Source organism: Cottoperca gobio, chromosome 2 (assembly GCF_900634415.1).
Source record: "Cottoperca gobio chromosome 2, fCotGob3.1, whole genome shotgun sequence".
NCBI classification, from domain to species: domain Eukaryota; kingdom Metazoa; phylum Chordata; class Actinopteri; order Perciformes; family Bovichtidae; genus Cottoperca; species Cottoperca gobio.
The window spans coordinates 12,636,824-12,660,154 of record NC_041356.1 but is presented as its reverse complement, the minus strand read 5'-3'; the positions used below and the strand labels follow the sequence as shown (position 1 = coordinate 12,660,154).

The 23,331-nt window shown below is 42.2% G+C and overlaps 1 protein-coding gene across 5 annotated transcripts in view; it reads left to right on the top strand.

Moving 5' to 3' along the window:
* Positions 1–23,331, top strand: part of agap1 (ArfGAP with GTPase domain, ankyrin repeat and PH domain 1) — a 126,447-nt gene that overhangs the window by 19,033 nt on the left and 84,083 nt on the right. Inside the window, exon 1 of one of the 5 annotated variants that reach the window (XM_029445552.1) lies at positions 7,731–9,470. The exons of the other annotated variants lie outside the window; for them this stretch is intronic. Coding sequence (XP_029301412.1) covers positions 8,348–9,470 — 1,123 coding nt within the window. The 5' untranslated portion in view covers positions 7,731–8,347. Of the gene's footprint in view, positions 1–7,730; positions 9,471–23,331 lie in introns of those variants that run through there. 5 annotated transcript variants of the gene reach the window in all.

Genomic DNA, 23,331 nt, shown 5'->3' with positions numbered 1-23,331 from the left:
AATCATCTTTCATCGTTTGTATAATATTCATGATGTGTGTGTTTCAGTGAGATTTTCAAAATAAGAGAGCGTGTTGATTATTAATCTACTTTAATTGCTTGGTACATTTTTGTTTAGTGAACATTTATTTATTATTTATTATTTTCTCCCAACAACTCAATAAAACCCCAAATATTCACGTTTTAATGATATTAAACAGCGAAAAGCAGCAAATCGTCTCGTTTGAGACTTAAATGATTATTAAAAATACTACAAATTGGATAATCGTTGGTGTTTACCCTCCTGGTTTATTTATTTAGCATTTTCCATCTGATGTTTGAGTGACGTGAGATTTTTAAACTTTTTCTTTATTCTTATTGTTTCTAAGGGTTATCTTTGTGTCTTCACTTTAACGCAGCGCCGCCTGCAGACGAGCATCTGCTTCCTATTGTATCCAGGGATTAAAATACGTGTGTGTGTGTGTGTGTGTGTGTGTGTGTGTGTGTGTGTGTGTGTGTGTGTGTGTGTGTGTGTGTGTGTGTGTGTGTGTGTGTGTGTGTGTGTGTGTGTGTGTGTGTGGCGGGGGTTCCTTATTTTTACATATTACTGTATATGGCCTCTCATGGGATTTTGGACATCAGCTGTCTCTCCTCCCTCCTTCTTAAAGGTGTGTGTGTGATGTTTTACTATAGATACTTGTTTTCATGAATTCATAATTAATAATTCACCATCTGTGCTGCAGCAGACAATGTTTCTACCGCCAGAGAAACAAAAGAAGAAGAATCAGAAATACTCGCTTTATAGTTTATTACATTTCTTTAAATTACATTTTATGCAATTATTTAAAAATGTTCTTACTATAATTTTAATTGTATTTTAATTTACTTTTATTTTATGTTATTCACTGCAACTTTCATTTATTTAATTACATTTTTATTTACTTATTTAATTTAATCTTCTTTATAATTTTACTTTAAAAAAATTAAATCATCTAAAAAAATAATAATCTTGAATTATATCCTTTTCTAAATCATTCTTTTTAATATTTATAAATATATTTATAACGATAATATAAATTTACTTTATTTTTCATTTGATATTTTTTTACCACAATTTCTATTAGTTACTCAGATGTATCAAGGTCACCATGGCAACGGACCTGCGTCTGGGGCATCTCCTCTTTACCTTCCTTTCCTTGTCTCCTCATTCATCCTTTCCACTTTCATCTGATGGAGCAGTTTGGCTTCTACACACACACACACACACACACACACACACACACACACACACACACACACATAATATAGTTACTTGTGACTCGTTGCAGATTTTGTCCAGGGTTCTTAATATTCACTTCTTTTCTCTGCTTCTCTCCTCATGTCCTGTTTACCTGCCGTCACTCATCACAGGTAAGAACAAAGAACCTTTTACACCTTGCTTGTAGTTTTTATATCTGTAGTTCATTTCACAGCAAATGTTGTTCATGGTGTGAAACGTGGGAAAGAACAAGACTCTGGTCCTTCATCGTGAGGAACCACGTGATTGGCTGCTTGTGTTTCTCCTCCGTCTCCTTCCTTTCACTTTGTTTGGGATTGTATCGACCTTTGACCCCCGCTGGTCGGGGTGTTGTCGTCTTCTGAGCGTGTTAGCTTAGCGTTGGCCTGAGGGAAACTGCGTGTGTGTTGATTGTGTTTGAAGCTGGTATTTCTGTCCATAAAGATTACTCTAATGTTATTAGTATATTAGATCCCTGGTGCTGCGTACTGACAAGTTAAAGTGTGTGTGTGTGTGTGTGTGTGTGTGTGTGTGTGTGTGTGTGTGTGTACCGAATCCTCTGCTCTGAGTACATTTGTATGAGCTCTGCATCTCGAGTGTTTTTGGGGTGTGTGTGTGGACGTGTCTCCCTCTGCCAGCAGGGGGCCTCCCCTCTGCTCCCCCCCTCCCCCCCTGCTAACTGACCCATTTTCCCCCGTCTCCAGGGGGGTTAGGGCTGTGTGTGTGAGGGGGGAGGTTGAGGTGGAGGGAGCCGTGTCTCCTGCCGCTCCCTCGCTCTTTGATGCAGAAAAAAAAACTCTTGCAGGGGGATGAAGAAGTGTGTGTGTGTGTGTGTGTGTGTGTGTGTTTTTTTTGAAGACACCGACCATCCCTGTCATGTTTGATTAGAGCGCTCCCCGCTGGGTGTTTGTTAAACACAACAGCGGCACCTTGTTTCTGTTTGTCCTGCAATAAGTGTGAGTGTGTGTGTGTGTTACAGCTTGGTACGAGTGTGTAACCTTTTCTTTAACCTTGATGTGAACATGAATACAAAAATTGGTCAAAGCCTGAAGTGAGAGTTAGAAATGGCAAATTGAAACGTCTCTGACTTTTCGAAATGAGAGAGTGAAACTTTCTGACATTTTATGGTGTTTAATCCAAAATATAAATGCTGTCAGCTGCATAACTGCTCCTCATGCATCCATATTTCATGTGATGGAGACAGCAGACGGGCAGTCAGCAGATAAACTCCTCACACCGTGTCACATTCACAAGTTTAACATCCTGATAAACCAGCCAAGTGAAGCTACAGCTGCTTAGCTTAGGATAAAGACTGGAAATGGGGGGGGGAAACGGGGCTCAACGTGATCCAGTAAAATTTGATGATATTGGTTTATTATTAAACAAAAAATCTGTAACTTTCTGCCACTCGGGGTCTCTGAAGGAAAACAGCAGTAACAGCTGCAGTGTGGTGATGCAGCAGCGGTGCATCATGGGAGTTTCAGACACAGGCCTGATGACACCATGACAGGAGAGAGAGGAAACGTTACCTTCAGGATCATTACACATTTCTCTGTCTCACTACATATACAACACAGGACTGATGACACCATGACAGGAGAGAGAGGAAACGTTACCTTCAGGAACATTACACATGTCTCTGTCTCACTACATATACAACACAGGACTGATGACACCATGACAGGAGAGAGAGGAAACGTTACCTTCAGGATCATTACACATTTCTCTGTCTCACTACATATACAACACAGGACTGATGACACCATGACAGGAGAGAGAGGAAACGTTACCTTCAGGGACATTACACATGTCTCTGTCTCACTACATATACAACACAGGACTGATGACACCATGACAGGAGAGAGAGGAAACGTTACCTTCAGGATCATTACACATTTCTCTGTCTCACTACATATACAACACAGGACTGATGACACCATGACAGGAGAGAGAGGAAACGTTACCTTCAGGGACATTACACATGTCTCTGTCTCACTACATATACAACACAGGACTGATGACACCATGACAGGAGAGAGAGGAAAAGTTACCTTCAGGAACATTACACATGTCTCTGTCTCACTACATATACAACACAGGACTGATGACACCATGACAGGAGAGAGAGGAAACGTTACCTTCAGGGACATTACACATCTCTCTGTCTCACTACATATACAACACAGGACTGATGACACCATGACAGGAGAGAGGGGAAACGTTACCTTCAGGGACATTACACATGTCTCTGTCTCACTACATATACAACACAGGACTGATGACACCATGACAGGAGAGAGAGGAAACGTTACCTTCAGGAACATTACACATGTCTCTGTCTCACTACATATACAACACAGGACTGATGACACCATGACAGGAGAGAGAGGAAACGTTACCTTCAGGGACATTACACATGTCTCTGTCTCACTACATATACAACACAGGACTGATGACACCATGACAGGAGAGAGAGGAAACGTTACCTTCAGGGACATTACACATGTCTCTGTCTCACTACATATACAACACAGGACTGATGACACCATGACAGGAGAGAGGAAACGTTACCTTCAGGGACATTACACATGTCTCTGTCTCACTACATATACAACACAGGACTGATGACACCATGACAGGAGAGAGAGGAAACGTTACCTTCAGGGACATTACACATGTCTCTGTCTCACTACATATACAACACAGGACTGATGACACCATGACAGGAGAGAGAGGAAACGTTACCTTCAGGGACATTACACATCTCTCTGTCTCACTACATATACAACACAGGACTGATGACACCATGACAGGAGAGAGAGGAAACATTACCTTCAGGGACATTACACATGTCTGTCTCACTACATATACAACACAGGACTGATGACACCATGACAGGAGAGAGAGGAAAAGTTACCTTCAGGAACATTACACATGTCTCTGTCTCACTACATATACAACACAGGACTGATGACACCATGACAGGAGAGAGAGGAAACGTTACCTTCAGGGACATTACACATGTCTCTGTCTCACTACATATACAACACAGGACTGATGACACCATGACAGGAGAGAGGAAACGTTACCTTCAGGGACATTACACATGTCTCTGTCTCACTACATATACAACACAGGACTGATGACACCATGACAGGAGAGAGAGGAAACGTTACCTTCAGGGACATTACACATGTCTCTGTCTCACTACATATACAACACAGGACTGATGACACCATGACAGGAGAGAGGAAACGTTACCTTCAGGGACATTACACATCTCTCTGTCTCACTACATATACAACACAGGACTGATGACACCATGACAGGAGAGAGAGGAAACATTACCTTCAGGGACATTACACATGTCTCTGTCTCACTACATATACATCACAGGACTGATGACACCATGACAGGAGAGAGAGGAAACGTTACCTTCAGGGACATTACACGTGTCTCTGTCTCACTACATATACAACACAGGACTGATGACACCATGACAGGAGAGAGAGGAAACGTTACCTTCAGGAACATTACACATGTCTCTGTCTCACTACATATACAACACAGGACTGATGACACCATGACAGGAGAGACATATTATATTTTAAAAGCATTTAAAATGTTTGGTTTCTTGCTTCGTTCATCTCTCCGTCTTTTCATTGCTTCCTGTAGTTGACCCTGGTTGGTGTTGGTGTGTGTGTGTGTGTGTGTGTGTGTGTGTGTGTGTGTGTGTGTGTGTGTGTGTGTGTGTGTGAGATAAGACCCTCAGGGTCTCCAGAGACCATGTGGACAGATTAAACCTTCAGACCTCTGAATTCAATTGGCTTCACCTTAAATAAAACTTTACGCTTCCTGCTGGTGTCTACTGCCAGCGTCCAGAACAGATCTACTGAAGCAGCAGGTGAGCTCACAGTCTGATGACCTTCACTTATTTACAAAGTGCTTCACTATGAAACACAAAGTAGCAGGTAAAGAAACATGGAAGAAATGAGACACTGAAACTGAACAGAAGCCTCCTCTGGGATCCCCTCATGTCGGCCTCCTTAAAATGCATAAAGATCCACGAGCTTTGGTTACAGAAGGTAAAGATGTTAGAGCTGCTGTCTCTGGGAGGCTGCTGCAGATAAACGCATCATCTCATCCCTGAAACACGGTTTATTTTCTGTGACGATGTTCTGGATCCTCTGCATCAGCATCATTAAGTAAACCAGCAGAACGGCATCATATCTTCCTCCCATTCATGAATACCAAGCTGCCATTTGCATACGCGTCTGAAGCGTGTGTGGATTAGTGGGGGACAGGTGGTCCCCCCCCCCCCCCCACTCTGGGCTAATTGAAGCAGACTTCATGGTCTGGACTGCAGTTAGGGAGGAGGAGCCTGTGAAGAGGAACATGTCTCTGGTCGATATCAACCCGTTCCACAGGTAACACAGCTAAAAGCTTTATTAATATCATTTACAATATTATTGTATAATCACGCTAACTTTCACAATAAAAGGGGATTGAACGTCTCTTATTGGCCCCCCCATGAAAGGCTTCGGAGGTGCCCCCCCTGATGTTCCCACGCTCATCGGAGACAGAAAACACAGCACACACTGCTCGTGGTTCTGCTGCGCAGGGAAGCGTCACACACACATTTCTTCATTCAGATGAAGGTGCGTTTGATGTTCGGTGTCAGAGCGCTGGGGGAGGGTCAGGGGAGGATGTGTGGAGGTGAAAGGAGAAAGTTGCCGGCGGCTGCTGGTCTAATCTTGATTAATCCTAGTAATAATCCAGAAGGCGTCAGAGCCCCCCCCCCCTCTGAGATGGAGAGAGGAACTTCAGAGGACGGAGGAGACGGAGGGTGAGAGAAAGAAAGCGCTGAGTGTTGCACTCAGGATTTCACTTTAAAGATGGATTTTAATTTAGAAAATGATCAAAGAGATGCAGGTCACATGACCCCCCCCCCCCCAGCTGCAGGAGGACTGCAGATGATGTTGCATCATGTTGAATACATCGCACCCAAAGAACCACCTGGTTACTAAGACTACATTCAAACGCTCATTTCATGCTGTCATGTGAATGTGAGTACATTAAATAATAATAATAATAATAATAATAATAATAATAATAATAATAATAAGTTTAAACTAAGAATATGCTTCATGTTTCATAAAAGGATTTTCAAAGTAAAGGTGAGCCTCAGATATTCTGAGAAAGCAACACAGTGATCAGAGGAGCTGAACTCTCAGAACACTTAATACTTACATCTCACATATAATACAAAGTGTGCAGCAGGACTGATGGTGTGTGCGCGTGTGTGTGCGCGTGCGTGCGTGTCCTCCTGTCAGGGAGGTTTTCAAGAACCTGACAGGCAGAGAGGAGGAAGAGGAGGCTCCTCCTCATTGTAGAACCCAGGGCAGCCTGAAAAACATGGGGTGGACTTCTTCTCCTGCTTCTTCTTCTTCTTCTTCTTCTTCTTTCTTCTTCTTCTTCTTCTTTCTTCTTCTTCTGAGGAGGGGGGAGGGGAGGAGGAGGAGGGGAGGAGCTGGAGGAGGAGGAGGGTGAGGAGGAGGAGGAGGAGAGGGGGGAGGAGGGAGGAGGAGGAGGGGAGGAGGGGAGGAGGGGAGAGGAGGAGGAGGAGCTGGAGGAGATTCTTCTGGGGGAAGAAGGAGGAGAGGAGGAGGGAGTCTTCTTCTTCAGGAGGAGATTCTTAGGAGGAGGAGGAGGAGGGAGGGGAGGAGGAGGAGATGGAGCTTTCTTCGAAGGAGGAGGATGAGGGAGAAGGAGGAGGTCTTCTGGAGGAGGAGGAGGAGGAGTCTTCTCCGGATCTTCTCCTGAGAAGGAGGAGGAGAGGGGTTCTTCTTTCTTCTTCTTCTTCTTCTTCTTCAGGCTTTCTTCGGGAGGATCAGGTTCTTCTTCTTCTTCTTGAGGAGTCCTTCTTCTCTCTTCTCTTCTTCTCTTTCTCTCGCTTCTCTTCTCTTCTTCTTCTCCTTCTTCTCCTTCTTTCTTCTCCTGCTTCTCCTTCTTCTCCTTTTCTTTCTTCTTCTCCTGCTTCTTCTTCTCCTTCTTCTCCTTTTCTTTCTTCTTCTCCTGCTTCTTACTTTATATATAATAATTTGTTTAGGCTCCAGCTTCTCATGAGTGAATATCTTTAGGTTTCTTACTGTACTAAGATGAATAAAACAAGTTTAAACACGATGTGAGACTATAGATAATAAGTTGGGATTAGTTTGAGTTCTTCTCTGGTGAATAATAATAATAATAATAATAATAATGAGGATGAGGATGAAGATGAATGAACGCAGCACGTTGGAAACTCTCCGGTGCAGTAACGATGAATAAAAGCTCCAGCTCCAGTGTTCGCATGCACTCCGGTCCGGGTGTTCCGCACCTCCTCCCCGCTGCTGTGTCCGGGCCGGCTGTGCGTGTGTCCACAGCGCAGAGCAGGAGAGCACCGCGGCTGCACAAGCTTGTGTTGCTGTCAGGGAGCGTTAAAGCCGGAGCTGTGTGAGCAGACAGGCGGGGAGAGCAGGCCCACTCCGCTCCACATCCACGAGCTTTTCAATCTCAGCTGAAAGCCGGTGTGAGGTGAAAGGGACCGACAGGCTGTCTGCGCCGCGGGGGATGTGCGCACACAATGGGAGACGACTCACTGGCACCGTCCGGGACACGGCGGTAGAATAATATTTACCGCTCGGTTTGTGTGTAAGGGAGACGCGGATACCGGAGCAGGATCCAGAGCTGTCAGTGCAGGACTCCCCCCAGTGCTGTTAAAGAACTCCTGCCGCTAGAAACGTGTTTTTCCATGTCGGGGGTCGCCTCGGTGTGACGGAGGACGCGCCTGTTTGTTGCATCCAGTTTAATATTCCGCTGGGATGAACCCGGAATGTATTTCCTGCATCAAAGTTTGCACATCTGGAGGAGTCGGTTATTGCCCTGCAGCAGGGTTTCTCTCTCTGTGTAACCCGTTCTGTGAAGTTCATTCATGTTTCAATCCATACAGTGTGCAGAGCACAGTGAGTAGCACCCGCAGGACTCCTCTTTTCATTAGGTCAGGAGGAGAACTGGAGGATCTCTGCTTCATTAGAGGCTGCAGACGGTAATAGTGATGTACCTGCTCGACAGCAACTGCACTGACAGGATGGAGAGGGGCACGCCTCAGAGGAAGACCGTGTACCGGATCTCCCTCACTTTGGTGAAGAGGGAGAGTTTAGATGAGGATGATGGTGATGGAGGGTCCCGGCGGGCGGAGAACCCCAAGGGGGTCCGGCGGGAGTGCTCTGTGGAGATCCAGCGCAGAGGGCTGCTGGAGCAGCTGAAGGAGGTGGAGGACGAGTCGGACGACTTCTCGTCTTCTCACGGCCTCATGAGGAACTTCAGGACGTTCAGCACGGGCCAGCTGGAGATGGGGAGGCTGAAGCTCGCCAGGAAGCTTCGCCTACAGAAGGAGCTGAAGGAGAAGGCCGCCAGCCCTGTAGCGGAGAACATGCCGAGTCAGGGGGACGTGCAGGGGGGGCAGGAAGCAGAGGATTCAGTCAGACTTAAAGATGAGGTTTGCACTGAAGCAGCTGCTGTGGACACGAAGAAGAAGCTCTTGAAAGCAAAGAGCATGGAGGAGAAGAGCTGTGATGCTCCCTCCAGGAGCAACGGGAAAGCTTCGTCCCCTGAGACCCCCCCTCTGAAGCGCCCGCCTGGCCTCCTGCGCCGCAGCTTCAGCTTCAGACACTGGACCGGCGGCGAGCTTCTGCGCCTGCGTGCGCTCTCCAAAGACAAACACCACAGCAGCTCCGGCTGCATCGCCTGTGATGCTGCGCCCAACGCTGGCGAGAAGGAGGCTCCCGTGGTGCCCCCGGCTCCTCGCCTGGACCCCACCAGGCAGAAGAGCAGGACCCTGGAGGTCGGCGCCCTGCTGAACAAGACGGACTCCATGTCCGAGCTGAGCCGCCGGGAGAGAGCGCGGGGGAACAAGAACCGCACGCTGGACAACAGCGACCTGTTGCGGCTGTCGGCCGAGAAGGACGCGTCAGGGGGGGGCTTTCTGCTGCGGGGAGGGGGAGGGCGCTCTAGCGAGAGGCGGCTGGTTCGCTTCTTCAGCGGGATCTTCTCCAGGAGGGACGGGGCGTCCAGCTCCCCGGTGGGGAGCCCCGGCACCAACCGGTCGCTGCGGCAGGGCAGGAGGACGGTGCTGTCGCAGTCCAGCATCGAGAGCATGAGCGGAGGCAGCGCTGAAGGTAAGAACACACTTCCTGTCTGGAGTCATGTGACCGGCGGAGGGATATTAATGGTGATTGAATGTTTGGGTTCTTGTAAAGACGTTTCCTCCGACTTTCTTTAGCTTCTTTCTTTAGTCGACTCAGAGGTCGAGCTGGGGAGCTGGTAAACCCCACGTTTCAGAAGGAGCGCCGTTCTGTGTGACTTTCCTCAGCTTCACAAGAAAAGTCACATTTTTGCAGACCGGCGATCTTATTTTCCCAACAAACTCCTTTAATTCCTTCTGACCCCCGCAGATTTACCTTGGGGCCTCTTTGTGGGGTCCCAAACCACAGGTTGGGGCCCGCTGGCTCTTAACTCACGTTTGTTTAACTCTCTAGCTTTGAGTGCAAACAGAAATGAAGTGGATATATTCACAGAGTGTTTGTAGAGGCAGCTGAAGCAGTGGGGGAGGGTGTGTGTGTGTGTGTGTGTTTATCTTTCATTACTCAGTGTAAGATGCCGCACAAAGTGAATTTAAACAGCATAAATAAGAACCGTGAGAGGAGTATCCTCCACCATCTCACCTGGACACAAACCTCACATGTTCCAGCAGAGAGAGAAACTGAGAGTCTTCAGCTGAACTTCATCTTTGGTGTTTCCTGACATGTTTCAGACGCTTTATGTGACGCAGCTGCGACACAAACACACAGAGTCTGAATGTGGATTTAGTTTCTCTCCTCTCGTCTGAGAGCAGCAGAGCGTGCGTGTTATCTGCAGCGTCCTCTTTCCAGAGAGACGGGACGAGTGGAAAGGTTGACGGCACAGACAGGAAGTGGATTTATTCTGCTCAGACAGATGTGTCTTCCTGTCTCCAGATGTGGGAGCTTCACATGTTGACACCTCTGCAGAACGTAAACACTGCAGCGCATCACGAGTGGAGACGCGTTCTGCTTACTAACCCTCCAATGACAGCAGGTCAGACGTGTTCTCACCTGGTGCCGGTCGTCTCCTGTCTTACCTGGGGGCATGTGGGCGTCTTTGTGTCTCGGTCACTTTGCATCTCTGAGGTAGTTGTGTCTCTTGTAAACGTTTAGTTTAAAGTGTCTCTGTGGTCGTTGTGTGTGTGACTCCCCAACACGCTCTGCGCCCGCGTGCAGTCGCACCGTATTACAGGTCCGAGTCCTCCTGCTCTCCTGTAGTTGGAGTTCTGGTGACTTGTGATCCGGCCTTGTTGGTCCACTAACAGGTTTAGAGGTGTGATGATACGGGGTGGCCCACACAAGGTGGGGGGGGGGGACATTGTTGGGATTCCTGAGAGGTGGGGGACGGGGCTGCAGGTGGTGTGTGTGAGAGAGACATGAAGCACATTTAAAAGCTCATCACTTGATATTTATATATTTCTTTTACCCTTTTTATAAATCAAAGAATCATTTACTGCAGATTATTGGATGAGAAGAATTGTTAGTTTATTTGTCCGCCATGACACCTCCAGGCCTCCGTAGAGAGGGCTTATTGTTGTGAAGAAGACTCTAATGCAAATATGCTGTTGTTGCACAACACACACACACACACACACACACACACACACACACACCGGCCGGCCGACCCCACCCATCCCCTCCCCTGACCTCACTGTGTCTTAATGGAGTCTGTGTGTGTACGTGACTATAGTGGGGGAATGTGTGTGAAAGGGTGTGGATGTGTGTGTATTGAGGGCAGTGTGTGTGTGTGTGTGTGTGTGTGTGTGTGTGTGTGTGTGTGTGTGTGTGTGTGTGTGTGTGACCTATATCCCCAGCCATGCAGAAGTAATGCACAGGCACTCGGTTGCCAATTACGGCGTCTGCTTTTGCATCCAGTTATCTTTCTCTGAGAAAAAAGACTTGATATCACACACACACACACACACACACACACACACACACACACACACACACACCTTTAAGATCCGTATAGCTCCTCCAGATGAAGCGAGCTGTTTCTTAGTTAAAGCTTTGATCCTCGTCTCTGCTCCCTTCATCCATCAACTAGTCCTGCATGCACACACGCACGTGCACGCACATGTACACACACACATGCACACACACATGTTCATGTACACATGCACATGCACATGTACATGCACACACACAGGAGAGAGTCTCCTCTACAATGGGGTATAATAGGGAGAACATCCTGTTAGGAGAAGATGCTTTCTCCTCCACGTCTTCTCCTTCTTGTTTCCTTGTTTCCTTCCCTCTTGTCCATTGCATCCTCTTTCCTTTCCTTACCTGGACTCTCTGCTTCCTTCCTTCCTTCCTTCCTTCCTTCCCTCCTTCTTTACTTATTTCCCCTTGCTTCCTTCTCTCCTTTCCCTCTTCCTTCCTTCTCTCCTTTCCCTCTTCCTTCCTCTCTTCCTCGCTTCACTCCCATTGTTGTCCTCTACGTCACATCCCCTCATTTCTTCCTCCACCTTAATCCCTCCTTTCCTTCTTCCATTTGTCCTTCCTTCCCTCCTTCTTCCTTCCTTCCTCCCACCTATCATTGTCTTCCCTCTTGCCTCCCTTCCCCCCTTGTTTACCTTTCTTTATCTTTTTCGAATCCTTCCTTCCTTCTCCTTCCCTCTCATATTTTCCATGCACCCCTCCTTTCCTCCCTTCCTTCTATCTTCCCTCTTTTCCTTCCTTCCTCTCTAGGTTGTCTTCTCCCTTGCATCCCTCCTTTCTTTCACCCTCCTTCCTCTAATCTGTCCTTCATACTGTCTGTCTGTCTGCAGTGGACTAAGTTAAGCTCTGCACCGTTTATAACTGAATCTGTTCTTAGCTCGGCGCCTCAGGATCCACTTCTTCTTCTTCTCTTTGCTCTGAGTGGAAAATCTGACTTTGTTTGCGTTCTTTGTATTTTGGCTCTTCTTCTGTTTTCAGTTATAAACCAACCAGGCCTCTAAATAAAAGTCACATGACTCACAATTAGCTGATGCACGCTGAGGCTTTGAAATGCATGTTCAGTGTGTGTCTGCAGTCTGGCAGAGGTCACGGAGGTGAGGAGCCGAGGATTGTGGGATATTGTAAAACTGGGCCAAGGACTGTGTGTGTGTGTGTGTGTGTGTGTGTGTGGAAGTCTGTGAGGAAAACCGACTTTAAATCAATTTATTTCTACTGTAAAAAGGACAAATGCTGCTGACTGAGTGTCTAATACTCAGCATTAAAGTGTGTATCTGTAAGTGTGAGCACTTGATGATCTTTGTGTTTTCCATCTGTAATGTTAAGTGAAAATGTTTGTTAAATTCACTCTCCAGTTTCAGTTTGTGCAGAACAGACATGAATATAAATGTTTGAATATAAATCAGCTGTGCAGCAACGCCTCGGCTGCCGCCTCCACATCTCTGCTTCTGCTACACTCAATGCTCTGTCTTTGAGACACACACACACACACACACACACACACACACACACACACACACACACACACACACACATACTCTGAGCTTATTAGCCGGCTGCCGTGTCGCCCCAGTGGCAGAGGTTGTTCTGGGGTCAAAGAGCATGTGTGTCCTCCTCCTTCTTTACCCCACTGTCCTCCCTCCTCCCTACTTCCTCTTCAGACCCAAATTGGACTTTGTGGCGTGTGTGTGTGTGTGTGTGTGTGTGTGTGTGTGTGTGTGTGTGTGTGTGTGTGTGTGTGTGTGTGTGTGTGTGTGTGTGTGTGTGTGTGTGTGTGTGTGTGTGTGTGTGTGTGTGTGTGTGTGTGTGTGTGGTTTAGAGGGATGTGCTCCCTTATTTGAACAGGCCGTTGGAAGCAGTGAAGTAAAGCAGCAACACACACACATCCTGCTGCAGGAGTGTGTGTGTTTAAGTCTTGTGCTTTCTGATTCACAGACAGTAAGGTGTGTGTGTGTGTGTGTGTGTGTGAGAGAGATATAAAGATAGTTTGACAGCTTTTGGTTTGCGTGTTCCCCCCCCCCCCCACTGTGTTAGCTGTGCATCCCATAATCCACCTCTGGACGAGCCGATGTTGGCGTGCCAGAGTAGCGTCAAAGCGGTCCGTCCCCCCCTTAGATTTGAGCCCTTTACATAAGGCTCAAATCCATCAGAGAGCAGATGACAAGGATGCTCACTGACACAACTTTGATACCCAGCACAGACTTTAGATTTGAAAATGCACTCAAGATCTGCACACAAGACATGATGTAAGCAGGCTGAAACACACACACACACACACACACACACTCACACACTGTCGTCCTCCATGCAGAACCAGTATTTTGAAGAACAAAGGGAGCTGTAATCCGAGAGGAAGCAGCAGAGCGAGTCGTAGATATAAAGAGACATAAATCAGACATACATCAGACATACATCATACATACATCATCAGATTAACGGTTGTTGTTGTTGAGTCGCTGCAGATTAACGGTTGTTGAGTCGCTGCAGATTAACGGTTGTTGAGTCGCTGCAGATTAACGGTTGTTGAGTCGATGCAGATTAACGGTTGTTGAGTCGCTGCAGATTAACGGTTGTTGAGTCGCTGCAGATTAACGGTTGTTGAGTCGCTGCAGATTAACGGTTGTTGTTGTGTCGCTGCAGATTAACGGTCGTTGTTGTGTCGCTGCAGATTAACGGTTGTTGTGTCGCTGCAGATTAACGGTTGTTGAGTCGCTGCAGATTAACAGTTGTTGTTGAGTCGCTGCAGATTAACGGTTGTTGGATTAATGGTTGTTGTTGTGTCGCTGCAGATTAACGGTTGTTGTTGAGTCGCTGCAGATTAACGGTTGTTGAGTCGCTGCAGATTAACGGTTGTTGGATTAATGGTTGTTGTGTCGCTGCAGATGAACGGTTGTTGTTGTGTCGCTGCAGATTAACAGTTGTCGAGTCGCTGCAGATTAACGGTTGTTGTTGAGTCGCTGCAGATTAACGGTTGTTGAGTCGCTGCAGATTAACGGTTGTTGAGTCGCTGCAGATTAACGGTTGTTGAGTCGCTGCAGATTAACGGTTGTTGAGTCGCTGCAGATTAACGGTTGTTGAGTCGCTGCAGATTAACGGTTGTTGAGTCGCTGCAGATTAACGGTTGTTGTTGTGTCGCTGCAGATTAACGGTTGTTGTGTTGCTGCAGATTAACGGTTGTTGAGTCGCTGCAGATTAACGGTTGTTGAGTCGCTGCAGATTAACGGTTGTTGTTGTGTCGCTGCAGATTAACGGTTGTTGTGTTGCTGCAGATTAACGGTTGTTGAGTCGCTGCAGATTAACGGTTGTTGAGTCGCTGCAGATTAACGGTTGTTGAGTCGATGCAGATTAACGGTTGTTGAGTCGCTGCAGATTAACGGTTGTTGAGTCGCTGCAGATTAACGGTTGTTGAGTCGCTGCAGATTAACGGTTGTTGTTGTGTCGCTGCAGATTAACGGTTGTTGAGTCGCTGCAGATTAACGGTTGTTGAGTCGCTGCAGATTAACGGTTGTTGAGTCGCTGCAGATTAACGGTTGTTGAGTCGCTGCAGATTAACGGTTGTTGTTGTGTCGCTGCAGATTAACGGTTGTTGTGTTGCTGCAGATTAACGGTTGTTGAGTCGCTGCAGATTAACGGTTGTTGAGTCGCTGCAGATTAACGGTTGTTGTTGTGTCGCTGCAGATTAACGGTTGTTGTTGTGTCGCTGCAGATTAACGGTTGTTGTGTTGCTGCAGATTAACGGTTGTTGAGTCGCTGCAGATTAACGGTTGTTGAGTCGCTGCAGATTAACAGTTGTTGTTGGGTCGCTGCAGATTAACAGTTGTTGTTGAGTCGCTGCAGATTAACGGTTGTTGGATTAATGGTTGTTGTGTCGCTGCAGATGAACGGTTGTTGTTGTGTCGCTGCAGATTAAACAGTTGTCGAGTCGCTGCAGATGAACGGTTGTTGTTGTGTCGCTGCAGATTAACGGTTGTCGAGTCGCTGCAGATTAACGGTTGTCGAGTCGCTGCAGATTAACGGTTGTCGAGTCGCTGCAGATTAACAGTTGTTGTTGAGTCGCTGCAGATTAACGGTTGTTGTTGAGTCGCTGCAGATATACATGTGTTCGTGTCTCCAGCTGGTCTGATAAAGTTTCACGTCTGTTTTCAGACTTGTTGACATCGTGAAGGTCACAGACGCAGACCGACAGGAAACGCTGCTTTGTTCTAATATTCAAATATAAATTCTGCAAATATGAACATATATGCTGATTATTTTCATTCATTGTTGTTATTATCAAATGTAATAATACACAGCAAAAATACACAACTTTAAAAAAGTCTAAATTCAGAGGAAAAGTCCATTTGTATTATTATATATTATAGTAAAAGGTTGGACATTTGTATTATATATTACAGTAAAAGGTTAGACATTTATATTATTATATATTATAGTAAAAGGTTAGACATTTGTATTATTATATATTACAGTAAAAGGTTAGACATTTATATTATTATATATTATAGTAAAAGGTTAGACATTTGTATTATTATATATTACAGTAAAAGGTTAGACATTTATATTATTATATATTATAGTAAATTGTTGGACATTTGTTATTATATATTATAGTAAAAGGTTAGACATTTGTATTATTATATATTATAGTAAAAGGTTAGACATTTGTATTATTATATATTATAGTAAAAGGTTGGACATTTATATTATTATATATTATAGTAAAAGGTTAGACATTTGTATTATTATATATTATAGTAAAAGGTTAGACATTTATATTATATATTATAGTAAATTGTTGGACATTTATATTATTATATATTATAGTAAAAGGTTGGACATTTGTATTATATATTATAGTAAAAGGTTAGACATTTATATTGTTATATATTACAGTAAAAGGTTAGACATTTGTATTATATATTATAGTAAAAGGTTAGACATTTATATTGTTATATATTACAGTAAAAGGTTAGACATTTGTATTATATATTATAGTAAAAGGTTGGACATTTATATTATTATATATTATAGTAAAAGGTTAGACATTTATATTATTATATATTATAGTAAAAGGTTAGACATTTATATTATTATATATTATAGTAAAAGGTTGGACATTTGTATTATATATTATAGTAAAAGGTTAGACATTTATATTATTATATATTATAGTAAAAGGTTAGACATTTATATTATTATATATTATAGTAAAAGGTTAGACATTTATATTATTATATATTATAGTAAAAGGTTGGACATTTGTATTATTATATATAATAGTAAAAGGTTAGACATTTATATTATTATATATTATAGTAAAAGGTTAGACATTTATATTATTATATATTATAGTAAAAGGTTAGACATTTATATTATATATTATAGTAAAAGGTTAGACATTTATATTATTATATATTACAGTAAATTGTTGGACATTTGTATTATTATATAATATAGTAAAAGGTTAGACATTTATATTATTATATATTATAGTAAAAGGTTGGACATTTATATTACAATTAAATATATTTCATCATGTCAATCTGTTTTTAACACCAAACTACTCAAAACCTTTATACGTTTAATATTATTTATTACATATTTAAAAACTTTCATGTCAGAAATCCAGTAAAATCTGTGTGATACTTGTACTCATCTCACACACACACACACACACACACACACACACACACACACACACACAGTAAACCCATCTAGGTTACAAATGCCGTCTAATTCTGCTTCTACAAGACTAAGGTCTGTGATTAAATGGACACCTAATAGCTGCGTGAGAGTGAGAGGATGAGAGTGTGTGCTTAGGTGTGTGTGTGTGTGTGTAGATGATGAACCAGTTAGTAACTGGTAGTGGTATTTATTTGATTTGGATGAAAGGAACCGGTGTCATGCCAACTAACTGTGTGTGTGGGTGTGGGTGGGGGATGGTTCAGCCTGAATGATTAAAATGCTGATATTTAGGTCAGTGTGTGTGTGTGTGTGTGTGGTGTGTGTGTGTGTGTGTGTGTGTGTGTGTGTGTGCCTATTAAGCTTGTGATAGTTTGTGTGGTGTGCTGGTGTTTTATTTGCTGGAATATGTGTGTGTGTGTGTTTCCTGTTCAAATAAATCATCTTTTGTCCATCAGCTTTAATAACATACGGCTTTAAAAACTACATTACCCATGAGCCTCGGGCAAAATTCAAAATACCAAAGTTACCGAATTAATTAAAAAATAACTCAAAATCTGAAACTAAATAACTTAAAGCTGCAGATTGTAAAATAACTTTTTTCAACACTGAAATCTTCCACCTGCAGAATTTAAAGCTCTGATTGGGTGAAATGCATCTTGACACAGTTGTTCATTTTATCTTAATGAACTCATTTGTATGTTCTGCCTGCGCTGACCGGGTTTATAACGCCTACACACACACACTCTGTCTCTGTCTCTGTCTCTGTCTCTGTCTCTCTCTCTGTCTCTCTCTCTCTCTTCTCTCTCTGTCTCTCTCTCTCTCTCTCTCTGTCTCTGTCTCTCTCTCTGTCTCTCTGCTCTCTCTGTCTCTCTCTCTCTCGCTCTCTCTCGTTCTCTGTCCTCTGTCCTGTCTCTCTTCCCTCTTCTCTCTCTGTCTCTCTCTCATCGCGCTTTCTCATCTCTGTCTTCTGCTCTCAGCTCTCTGTCTCTCTCTCTACTGTCTCTCTCTCTCTGTCTCTCTGTCTCTGTCTCCTCTTTCTCTCTCTGTCTCTGTCTCTGTCTCTGTCTCTGTCTCTGTCTCCTCTTTCTCTCTCTGTCTCTCTCTGTCTCTCTCTGTCTCTCTTTTCTCTCTCTGTCTCTCTCTCTGTCTCTCTGTCTCTCTCGTCTCTCTCTCTCTGTCTCTGTCTCCTCTTTTCTCGTGGTGCTCGTCTTTGGATCTCTGTCTCTGTCTCATGTCTCTGTCTTCGCTCTCTCTCTAATCTCTGTCTCTGATCGCTCTACTGTCCTGTCTCTCCTCATCTGTCTCTCCTCTCTCTCTGTCCTCTCATTCTCCTCTCTGTCCTCTCTCTGTCCTCTCTCTCTCTCTGTATCTCTCTCTCCTCTCATGTCTTCATCTCTACTAGTACGTCTCAATTTTCTCTCTCTCTGTCTGCGTTGGGTGTTGTGGTGTCTCTTTCTCTCTGGGTCTGTCTCTGTCTCCTCTTTCCTTCATCTGTTGCTCTCTCTGTGCTCTGTCTCCGTACTTTCCTATATATTGTATATAATCTCTATCTCTCTAGTTCTCATGTAGCTGTATTCTCTATCAATATTTCGATATACGAATCTGGACTATGCTAACTCTATCGTCGGTTGTCTATCTCTTGTCTCTCTCTCTCTATTATCGCTATGGCTCCTATATCTCGCGTACTACTCGGATCCTATCTTATCTCTTCTCTCTCGCTCTCGCTGATGTCTCTCGAGTCTATATCTGGGCTGTATATATAGCTCTCTCTCGATCTCTCTCTCTTTCCTTCCTCGCTGGCTCTCGATCTGGCTCTGTCGCTCTCTCTCTTTCTGCGCTATAGATAGCCTCCGCTCGTCTATCTTATATGTCCTCTCTCTATATATATATAGTCGCCGCTCTCGGGCGCATATCTCTCGCGGCTATATCCCCTATGAAAAGAGAGATCTCTAGAGGGCTCTTCTCTCCTCTCTCCGTCTCTTGGGAGATCTCATCTATCTCTCCTTCGAGAGCGTCTCTCTCTCGCTCTCTGCTCTCTCCTCTGGCGCTCTGGCCGTATATGGGCTGTCTCTAGCTCTCCTCCTCTGCTTCTCTCTCTCTCTATATCTCTTCTCTCTGCCTCTGTCTCTCTCCTCTCTGTCTCTCTCCTCTCTCTCTCCTCTCTCTGTCTCTCTCCTCTCTCTCTCTCTCTCTCTCTCTCTCTCTCTCTCTCTCTCTCTCTCTCTCTCTCTCACACCTGCTGCAGTCGTATCACTGAGGTGTTGTTTCTCTCTGAGGCGTCCTCTCTCTGCCCGCCGTGGCCCCGGGGAACAGCTGATGGAGCGCCACACAAGGCTCGCTGTTGTCCGTGAGATGGAAGCGCTGCAGTTTGCATATTTATTGTATAAATGTCTATTGTCTATATATTATATATATATATATATATATTTTTTTTTTTATATATATATATATATATATATATATATATTTATTTATTTATTTATTTATTTATATATATATATATATATATATATAATATATATATATAAACATATATATATATATGGTATACGTATATATGTTTGAACAGAGTTCATGAAAGGACTTGAAGTGGAAGTTAAATGAAGATCGAGAGTCGAACTTGAGTACAGAAAGACGATGAAGGTACAGTTTGAAAGAGAAGAAGTTTAAGTCCAATGTTGAAGGATGTTCAGGTTTATGTAGAAGTCGCTGAATGAAGTGAAGTGAAGGAGTATCAGAGTGAACGAGCTGAAAGCAGCGGAAGAGACGAGAGAAGCTGAAGCTTTAGAGAGTTGGAAATACACTTTTTTGTGTGATGTATTACAGGTTCACACACATTCAGTCGTATGAACTGAGAGATGGAGAAGAACGTAACTGAACAGATACTTTTAAATAACTGATGGTTTTGAATAATGATGGACAGAAACAAGGTGTGTGTGTCGTTACCTGTCCGACAGGTTCACACACACACACAGGATTTAGTGATTCACATGCAGTACGAGGTGCTTTAAAGTAGCTGTGCATCTTTATTTCTGCCACATCACAATTCCTGCATCTAAAACCCAAAACTGCCAGAAATGCTGCTTCAAGTATTCAACACACAAATGTTTTGCAACAACAACAAAGACTCATTTCAAGATTACACAAATCAAACTATACGGTCATTTGAAATCCTCTCCATTGTAAGACTTTAAAAGCTGTTGAGTGCTTAGTGAAGTATTAGGAGCCTTAAAGTAGCTGTGGCTGTGTTTGTGTCTAATGTCTGATTTTAAAGCTCTTTCCTGCATTTTAAACTGCAGGAAATGCTGCAAATAATAATAAAAAAAAAAATATATACATACACACACACACACATATATATATATATATATATATATTTAAAAAATTTTTATATATAAATAAATATATATATATATATATATATATATATATATATATATATAAATATATATATTTATATATATTTATATATAAAAATAAATTAAAATATATATATTAAAATATTTTTTTATATATATATATTTTTTTTAAACACCTACAGACATCAAAATATATATATACTTTGATGTCTGTAGCTGTTTAAAAACTAATAGTACTGCTGGAGTATTAGATGGAGAGGAGATGGGTTGTAACACACACACACACACACACACACACACACACACACACACACACACACACACACACACACACACACACACACACAATATACACCCTGCCCTGAGGGGACAAACAGTCATGCTCCACCCATGAACCGTGTGTGTGTGTGGCTGTACGATCTGGACCAACATATCTAATTGGGGTTATGAATGATAATTACTTCATTACTCTCATAGAAAGGTTTTTTATTTAGTCTGTAGAATAATCGTACAAAACATAAAGTTAATTTCAAGAGCTTTGAATGTGTTTCACCTCTTTCACACATTTAAAACGATCAATGTTCCATCAGCAGAAACAACAGGATATATGTTTTAATTCTATAAAGAAACATTTCCTCCACAGAAAGTGTTTCCTACACATTGAGACGGTAAACTTTAAATCCCTGAGCTGATGAAAGTGTGTTAACGCTCCAGTAAACAAACCGCACGCCGCTCGTAAACACTGAAGGGTTCACATCACTGCGGCTGTTTGTCTGTTCAACTTTGTGTTCCTACAAATTTAATGAACAGACTTTAATGAACATTTACAGCATTAAAGAGTTAAAGGTGAAGCTTTAAACACACACACGCTGAGATACAGAAGAGTGTGTGTTTAGTTGTGGGGCTGAAGTATGTTCAGGGTTCTGTCGTCGAGGCGCGTCGTGTTGCTACATTCCATCGTGTTGACTTTTCTAACTTTAGTTAAAAACCAGTTTGATGTGTGTGTGTGTGTGGTGTGTGTGGTGTGTGTGTGTGTGTGTGTGTGTGTGTGTGTGTGTGTGTGTGCGCGCGCTTCAGATTCACAGCATGCCTCAGTCAGCACTCACGTCTGTGTTTTGGCGTTTGATGTAATCATGATGTCAGCTGTCGTGGAACACCACAAAACTGTAAACGCACTGATCTGCAGGAAGTGAGGATTCACTTGTGTGGCAGTTTTATTTATGATGTTTTCCTGTTCAGCTAAAGCGACACACTATATATATATATATATTATATATATATATATATATATATATATTAATAGTTAGCTATATAAGATAGATATATATATATAATATATATAGAGATATATATATTATAGATATATATATATATATATATAAGATATAATATATATATATATAATAGATATAGATATATATATATATAGATCTAGATATATATATATAGGATATAGATAGATATATAGATATAGATATCTAGAGATATATATATAGATATATTATATATATCTATATATATATATATAGAGATCGATCTATATATATATATATATATATAGAGATTATATATATAGATATCTATATAGATATAGAGAGAATAGAGATATATATAAATCTAGGATATATAGATATGATATAGATAGATATATATAATATTATAGTATATAGATAGATAGATAGTATAGATAGATATAATATCGATATAGATATATAGAGATATCTGATAGATATATATATATATATATCTAGAGATATAGATTATATATATAGATATCTATATATATCTATATATATATATATATATAGAGAGATATATATATATACTGATATATATAGTATATATATAGATAGATATATATATTTATCTATATATATAGAGATATATAGATATCGATATCTAGATATCTATATTATATATAGAGATCTATATATATATATAGATAATATATATATTATAGATAAGATATATAATATATAGCTATATATATATATATATATATAGATAGATATAGATATATATCTATATATATAGATATAGAGAGATAGTAGAGAGATATATCAGATAGATATTAGATAGAGAATATAGAGATATAGAGATAGATTAGAGGATATTAGCTATATATATAGATATAGATAGATAGATAAGATATATATATCTATATATATATATATAGAGATATTAGATAGATATATAGAGCTAGATATGATATTAGATATATAGAGATATATAGAAGATAGAGATAGATATATATATCTCTCTATAGTATATAGATATATAGATAGATATATATATATATATCATTAGATATATATATATATAGAGATATATATATATATATATCTATATATATAGATATATATAGATATCTATATATAGATATCTATATATAGATATAATCATCTCTATAGAGTCAAAGTTCATCCGTCTCTGGGCCTCAGTGTTCCACAAAAGATCTTTGGTAGAAGGAATCAAGGGTGAAGCTCGTGGTCAGGTTTGGTGTTTGAAATGTTTAATAATATAGATACAGCTCAGAGATGTTCACCGAGCTGTGTTCACGGACTCATCTGGTTTACTACAGCAGTACGAACGCTAAATACAACGTTTTGATTGCAATAACCGTCTCAGAAGAATAATGATAATAACTACACGGTGAGCTGCATCATTAGCGTCGGCCGGCTTTTGGGTTCTTATGGTTTTTCAGCTTTCTATCAAAGGTCTCAGGATGTTTGTGTTCTGGGTCTAAAGGTCTTGCTTTGCTGTGAAGCACATCTTGGATCCAGTTGGTTAAAGGTTTCAGGTCCTGGATGCTTTGGGTAACAGGTCTTTGTTTCTTAAAGTTCAGGACTAAGAGGGTCTTGGTTTGCTGTGAGATCGAGAGTTGGATCCAGTTGGTTAAAGGTTCAGGTCTTTGATTCTTGAAGTTGTGGGTTCTTAGA